This window comes from Macaca fascicularis, chromosome 10 (assembly GCF_037993035.2).
Source record: "Macaca fascicularis isolate 582-1 chromosome 10, T2T-MFA8v1.1".
In the NCBI taxonomy this organism is placed as follows: Eukaryota; Metazoa; Chordata; class Mammalia; order Primates; family Cercopithecidae; genus Macaca; species Macaca fascicularis.
Window position 1 is genome coordinate 91489258 of NC_088384.1, and position 6897 is coordinate 91496154.

At 53.7% G+C, this 6897-nt stretch overlaps 1 protein-coding gene across 1 annotated transcript; it reads right to left on the bottom strand.

The window, feature by feature from the left end:
• Positions 1 to 338: 338 nt before the first annotated feature.
• Positions 339 to 5360, bottom strand: GDF5 (growth differentiation factor 5). Its single transcript, XM_005568828.4, has 2 exons — positions 4384 to 5360; positions 339 to 1775 (listed from the first exon to the last, which is right to left on the bottom strand). The coding sequence occupies exons 1-2, from the start codon at positions 5006 to 5008 to the stop codon at positions 901 to 903; spliced, it is 1500 nt and encodes a 499-aa protein (XP_005568885.3). The 5' UTR covers positions 5009 to 5360; the 3' UTR covers positions 339 to 900.
• Between the last annotated feature and the right edge of the window lie 1537 nt (positions 5361 to 6897).

The window sequence follows — 6897 nt, forward strand, 5'->3', positions numbered from 1 at the left end:
CCCCAATTTCCCTCCCTTTTAGGGATCTATTTTGGAGACAACAAACGTGACTAAGGAATGTCAAGAAGAAAATAAAATTCTGTTGCCAGGCCCTAATGGAGAAAATAGAGCTCGGGACCCAGGGGCCTTTGGAAGGAACAGGAATGGGGTTAGAGGTGAGCACTGGCCCTGCTAAGCTGTACTCTCTGTCCCATTCTGCTTCAGTTTCCAGGAGTGGGGGTGGGGATGGGGCTCTGAAAACTGAGTTTATACATGAAGCAACCCACCTCCCCTCCCTGGGTCAGAAATTCTTCAACGGGTCACTGGGTCCCCTGGAGTAAACAAGAAATATGCCACAGTTTTAGGCACAGTTTTGCTTTTTATCTCATCAATATACATTTAAATCTAACAGTCTAACAGCCCCACACTCCTCAACCCTGTCCAAGCCCTCTCCTCTTCTCTCCCACGCTTGCCCAGTCAGCTTCTCATCTGTCCCAGGGATAGGAAGTCACCAGGCACAAATGTGACTTGAGGAGGCAGTGGCACCTGTGGCTCTCCCAAGAGGTGCTTAGGAGAGTCCAGAGGCTGAGGAGGCCCAGGTGAAGAGAAATGGTGGGCTGAGTCTCATTGGAAAACACTGTCTCCTGGGACTCAGTCCCATTCAGAGTCTGTCTCCCTGGGCCTGGGCCTGCCACTGGTCACATCAGCAGACGGGCAGCAATCCTCAGCCAGGGGAACTTGTGGATAAAAGGGGGCCTTTAGCCCAAGTCACACTCGGAGAGCGAGCAAGCTTATTGGAATCCACTTTCATGCAAGCTGTGTAGATACTCCTGCCACAGCTTCCTGACCCCTCTGTGATTCCAGGAGTGCAGGAAGGGGCTCTTGGGATGTGCCACCCAGGAAGACAGAGGGCCAGTGCTGCTACCTGCAGCCACACGACTCCACGACCATGTCCTCATACTGCTTATACACCACGTTGTTGGCAGAGTCAATGAAGAGGATGCTGATGGGACTCAGCCGCGTGGGCACACAGCAGGTGGGTGGTGTGGACTCGGGGTCCATGGAGTTCATAAGGGTCTGGATGACTGCATGGTTCGTGGGCTCCAGGTGAGAGCGCAAAGGGAACTCGCACAGCCCCTCGCAGTGGAAAGCCTCGTACTCAAGGGGTGCGATGATCCAGTCGTCCCAGCCCATGTCCTTGAAGTTGACATGCAGTGCCTTCCGACTGCACCGAGCCTTAAGGTTCTTGCTGGGTCGCTTGCCCTGGCGAGTGGCCAGTGGGGCCCGCCGTTTTCGCCTCTGGCTGAACAGGTACTCATACACTGTCTTATCGTCCTGGCCAGATCGGGCCTTAATCTCATTAAAGAACAGGTCCCGTTTCTTGGTGCGGCCAAACACCAGGAACAGGGCCTTCTCGTGGACCTGCCGGGCGGCACGGTCGAAGCCCAGGCCACGGAGGTCGACGGCCCGGCCCCGTTCCCAGGCCTCCAGCTCCAGGCACAGCTGGGCCGAGTTCTTAAAGTTTCGGAAGAGCTTCCAGATGTCGAACACCTCCCAGCCAGATCCGTCCAGGCCTGGCACGGAGCGCACATCCAGCAAGGCGGCCGGCTGCCGGCCGCTGGGGCAGCTGGACAGCTTCAGCTGGGCAGCCCGCCCGCCTACGGGGGCCGCTGACTTGGCCGTGTCCGAGGGTTTCTTCCGCAAGATCCGCAGCTCGGCCCCCAGCAGCCCATCCTTCTCCAGGGCACTAATGTCAAACACGTACCTCTGCTTCCTGACCACGGGACCTCGGTCATCTAGAGAGAACACCCAGAAGTCATTCCCTGCAACCTCACCAAGGGAGTCAGTCACTTCGAGGCTGCAGGGGAAGGCCCCAGCTCTCTGCCCGTCCAGAGAGCTTTCTTTCACCTCTGCCCCATTCTGACAGAAGCCAAGAGCCAAACCACTGAGAGCCTTTTTCAAAATGAGAGCACCTCCTATGTAGCCAACCAAGTAGGGGTGTTCACCTGTAGATGTGGCTGGGGATGATTTGCCTGCTTCTGGTGTTTGTGTCATGATCTACATGTTATCAGATATTTATCAGCCTTGTAACTGCCTTCTACCTCTCTCTCTCCCAGCCATGAGCTAACGTGGTATCTCATTTGCAAGATAGGTGGAGTGGGCATTAAAATTACTCTTGTTGACTGGGCACAGTGGCTCACACCTGTAATCCCAGCACTTTGGGAGGCTGAGGTGGGCAGATTGCTTGTGCTCAGGAGTTTGAAACTAGCCTGCACAACATGGTGACACTCTGTCTCTACAAAAAGATACAAAAACTAACCAGGCATGGTGGCGTGCACATGTAGTCCCAGCTACTCAGGAGGCTGAGGTGGGAGGATTGACTGACCCCAGGGAGGTCGAGGCTTCAGTGAGCCATGAATTCACTACTGCACTCCAGCCTGGGCAACAGAGAGAGACCCTGGCTAAAAAACAAACAAACAAACAACAACAAAACAAATAAACAACAACAACAAAAAAAACCCATGCTTTTCTGGAGGAGAATCCCAAGGTTCAGAGAAGTTAGATGACTTGCTCAAATTCTCAGTTGCTTCCACCATCCCTTAAAGGAGACCTTAGTGCTCTTGTTTTACAGATGAGGCACAGAGATGGGGAGTGACTTGACTAAGGTCACACAGCAACTTAATGTCAAAGCTGGTCCACACTGACCTACAGCCCAATTTTCCTGGCTTCCCAGTGCAAGGATTTTGTTGCCTATGTGTCTTACTCTCCTGAGTGTGTGCGTGTGTTACAGTTGTATGTGTGTGTGTGATTAGGTTCATGTGTGAATATGAAAGAGTATACGTTAATGTTGGGTTCATGTGTGAATATGAAAGAGTATACGTTAATGATGCATTATATGTATAAATGATTGGGCTTGTGTACTATTTGAAGAGCACATATATGTATGTATGTGCATAATCGATCTTGTGTACACGTGTATGTAAGAAGGTGTGTGTGCACATGCGTACGTGTGTGATTCGGCATGCGTGTACATGTGTGATTCGGCATGTGTGTACATGTGTGGTTCAGCATGTGTGTACGTGTGTGAGTCAGCATGCGTGTACATGTGTGATTCAGCACGTCTGTATAAACATAAGGCTATGTATGTTTATGTGAGAAGCTCAGTAGTATCTCTGAATCAGCATGCCCTCCTTCCTGAATACCAATTTGCCATTGGGGAGCTTTCATATATTGCTCTAGAAGGTGACTAATTAGGCCTTTAAACTCCCCATCTCCCCCTCTCGAAGCTCCCTTAGTGCTGGGGGGCACAAGGACTTATTTTATGAGCCCCCAAGGGGTCACAGCTTTCCCTGGCTGGGCAGGCAGCCAGACCACCTCCCCCACCTCAGCCAGACCTGCTGCCTCTGTGCCTCTCCCACCCCCCCACCCCCCGCCCCGGCAGCCCCCTCCAGGCCAGCTCTAATGAGAAACCTCTCCCACCCTCTGACCCCTCCCCCACCCTGCCAGCCTAGGACCAGAGCAAATGAGCTGCAGGCAACTTGAGCGACCAACAGCCCACCTCCCTCTTCACACTAGGAAGAAACTGAGGCCCTCAGAGCGGGAGGGACTTGCTTAGATCACACAGCAAGTGGAGAGGAAAAGCTGCAACAGTAACACTAGGTGGGCAGAGAGAGACAGAGGGGAGCAGAGAGAGGTCTCCCGAGTTAATGTAAGGAGAATGAGGCGTGTTCAGGACAGGACCTAAAGTTTTCATGTCGGAAGCGCTCTCAGAAACCACCCTGTCCAACCCCATATAGGTGTACAGATGGGAAAACAGAGACCCCAAGTGAGAAGGGGCTTTCCCAAGGTCACACTGCGAGTTAGACCCTAGGTCTGCTCCCTCCCCATATATTCGAACATCATTCCATGACTCCAAGATGCCCCATTTACTGTGAGCACCTCTCTTGCCTCCTCTATCCCCTTGCCTGAGGGCAAAGTTGCAGAACCACGGGGACCTCAAGATTCATTTCTTTCTCTGCCATCTGAGACCACCTACAAACCCCTGGAGCGTGGAAAGTTCGGCCAGCCCAGCAGGGACAGATGCACAGCTGGGGAATCAAGTCTTGGAATCCGGTCTCCAACTCTGCCACCAACTGGCAGGTGTTGTCTCCTCTCTAGGCTTTAGTGCCCGCCCTGCACCTTGCAGGCATTGAACCTGGTGATTCCTAGGTGCCCTCCAGCCCTGATGTGTGGGCAGCTCGGGATCTGCTATGTGTGAGATATGTGTGAGCGTCCCCATACACCCACCCCGGGCCAGATGCACACAGTGTCTCCCACCAGGGCAGTGCCAGGGCTTTGAAAGCCCCTCCATTCATGCAGATGCCCCTCCCTCTGAGCCGTGCCCCTGCCACCCCGCCCCCTCACCTTGCCCTTTGTCAATAAAGCTGGTGATGGTGTTGGCCAGGCCAGCCTCCAACTTCACGCTGCTGTTGCCTCCCTTTCTGTCAGCATCGGACAGCGTCCTGTACAGCGAGAGCATGTACTCGTGGGGTGTGATGGGGGGCGGGCGGAACGGCTCCTTGGGCTCTCGCGGGGACCCGGGCTCCCTGGCCTTCTTCAGCAGGAAGGAGCTGGGGACAGATCCTGCTTTTGGGGGTACCTTGCCCCCGGGAAGCTGTCCTTTTGGGGTCACAGTCCGGGCTGTAGCCTGCCTTGTTTGGGGAGGGTGTCCTGGCTTGGGTTCAGGGCCACCCGGTCTGGGGGGCAGCTTTTTGGGTTCATCCTTTTTGGGCTGTGTCAGGCCTCCTGTGTGCCCGGTGCCTCCCTTTGCCCTGGCATTGGCGGCCCCCCCACCATAGCTGTGACCCCCTGGCCTGAAGACGTTCCGGGCCAGGGGGGGCCTCTCCTTGGCCTCTGCTTTGGCCAATCCTGGCCTGGTCCCCTGGGCTTTCTGGCCCCAGTCAGGGGCACCCAACACAGTGCAGATGAATTCCAGGTCCAGCCAAGCCAGGTACCAAAGCAAGAAAGTGAGGAGTTTGGGGAGTCTCATCCTCTGGCCAGCCGCTGAATGACACCAAAGAGAACAGCGGCAGCAGCGAAGGTGCCTCTGGTTTGGCAGGAAAAACCATGAAAGGAGTGGACTTTCAAAAGCAGCGGCAGCAGCAGTAGCAGCAGAAGGAAAGGCTTTCTCCTCAGTCTGAGACTCTTGAAGTCTGCCGGGTGTGTGTTTGTATCCAGTCCCATAGTGGAAATGCTCTCGTATCCAGACGTGCACCGTCTCCAGTCAGCAGCTGAAAATAACTTGTTCTTGAAAGGAGAAAGCCGACCGCCCCCTTTCTCCTGCACAACTGACTGAGGGCTTGAAGGAGGCTTGTATAAGGCTGAGGGATTTTTCCAAGAAGGAAGAATGGCGTAATGCTGCCTGTGTGCTCCAGTTTTTTTTTCCCCCTAGTTTTGAATCCTTTCCAGTGAAAATACTTCACACACACACACACACACACACACACACAGGCCTGCAGGTGCTCAGAAAAATCTTTTACAAACCTGAACTCAGGAATTGGAAACGGAATTCCAACCCAAACCAATTTAATTACTCTCTGATGTCATGCTGTCTAAACTCATTTAAGTGCGATATATTTATGTGAAAAAAATCACCGCTGCCCTTTCGAGGCCATGGCTCACGGGGGCTCTTGGCACAGAGCCCCGCAGCGGGACTCTAGGCTTAGGGGGCCTCCCCCTCCATGGAGCAGACTCAGGGGTCTTCACCTCCACCTCATGGAGCAGCCCACCCCACCTTCCCAAGGAGAGATGCTGAAGAATGAGCTCAAAGATCTTAAGCCCCAGAAGCATGGGGAGTGTGGGTTTGTAGTTAAGTCCTTAGAGTGTTTTTAAAGCAGTTTCAACTCCTGCATCTAGCCTGGGACCTGATTTGTTGTATGTGTGTGTTTATGTGTGTCTGTGTGTGTGTGCCTCTGTGTGTGTGTGTGTGTGTGTGTGTGTGTGTGTGTATTGGGAGTAGGGACAGCACAGATGGCAGCATTTACCCACATTTTCTTTTATTTTAATAAACTTGTGGTGACCCAGAGACTGAAAAATATCTGTGCCCACTACACCCCCTCCCTACCACCAAATGCCATTGACTGAGTGCATATTCTTCAGGCTTGGGGGCACTGCCGCCCTTAAGTCCACTCCTTGGATGGCGGCAGGTCCAGGGTGTACCCCACCTCCACCCCGGCAAAGACGTCCTCCGAGTTTTCTTAGAAGAGACTGGCTGAGTCTGGGGCAGCAGCGGCCCCTACAGGAGGCTGGAAAAGCCATTTCCCACATGATGCTTTTCTTTTTTCTTTTTTCTTTTTTTCTACGGAGTCTCGCTGTGTAGCCCAGGCTGGAGTGCAGTGGCGCGATCTCGGCTCCCTGCAAGCTCCGCCTCCCAGGTTCACGCCGTTCTCCCGACTCAGCCTCCCGAGTAGCTGGGACTACAGGCCCCCGCCACCACGCCCGGCTGATTTTTTATGTTTGTAGCACAGACGGGGTTTCACCGTGTTAGCCAGGATGGTCTCCATCTCCTGACATCGTGATCCAGCTGCCTCGGTCTCCTAGAGCGCTGAGATTATAGGCGTGAGCCACTGCGCCCGGCACAATTTCCCACATGATGCTTTTCTGGTAAGTCTGGAAGTTCTGAATTCCAGCTGAACTCGAGTATTCTAAATGAAAACCCATTGAAGTATGGAAGCTCCCTTCCTCTGGGGGACCTGTGCGATAGAGCCCCTGGGCAACTTACCCCAGGGTCAGCGGGGAAAGCTGTTCACTTCACCTGAAATCTCCTCCTCTCTCTCTCCCACAACTGGAGGAAGCACTCCACATCCTGAGAAGTTTAGCTGAAAATTCACCTCCTTCGGGAAGTCTTTCCTGGTCCCCAGACAGGGCCAATTACCCCTT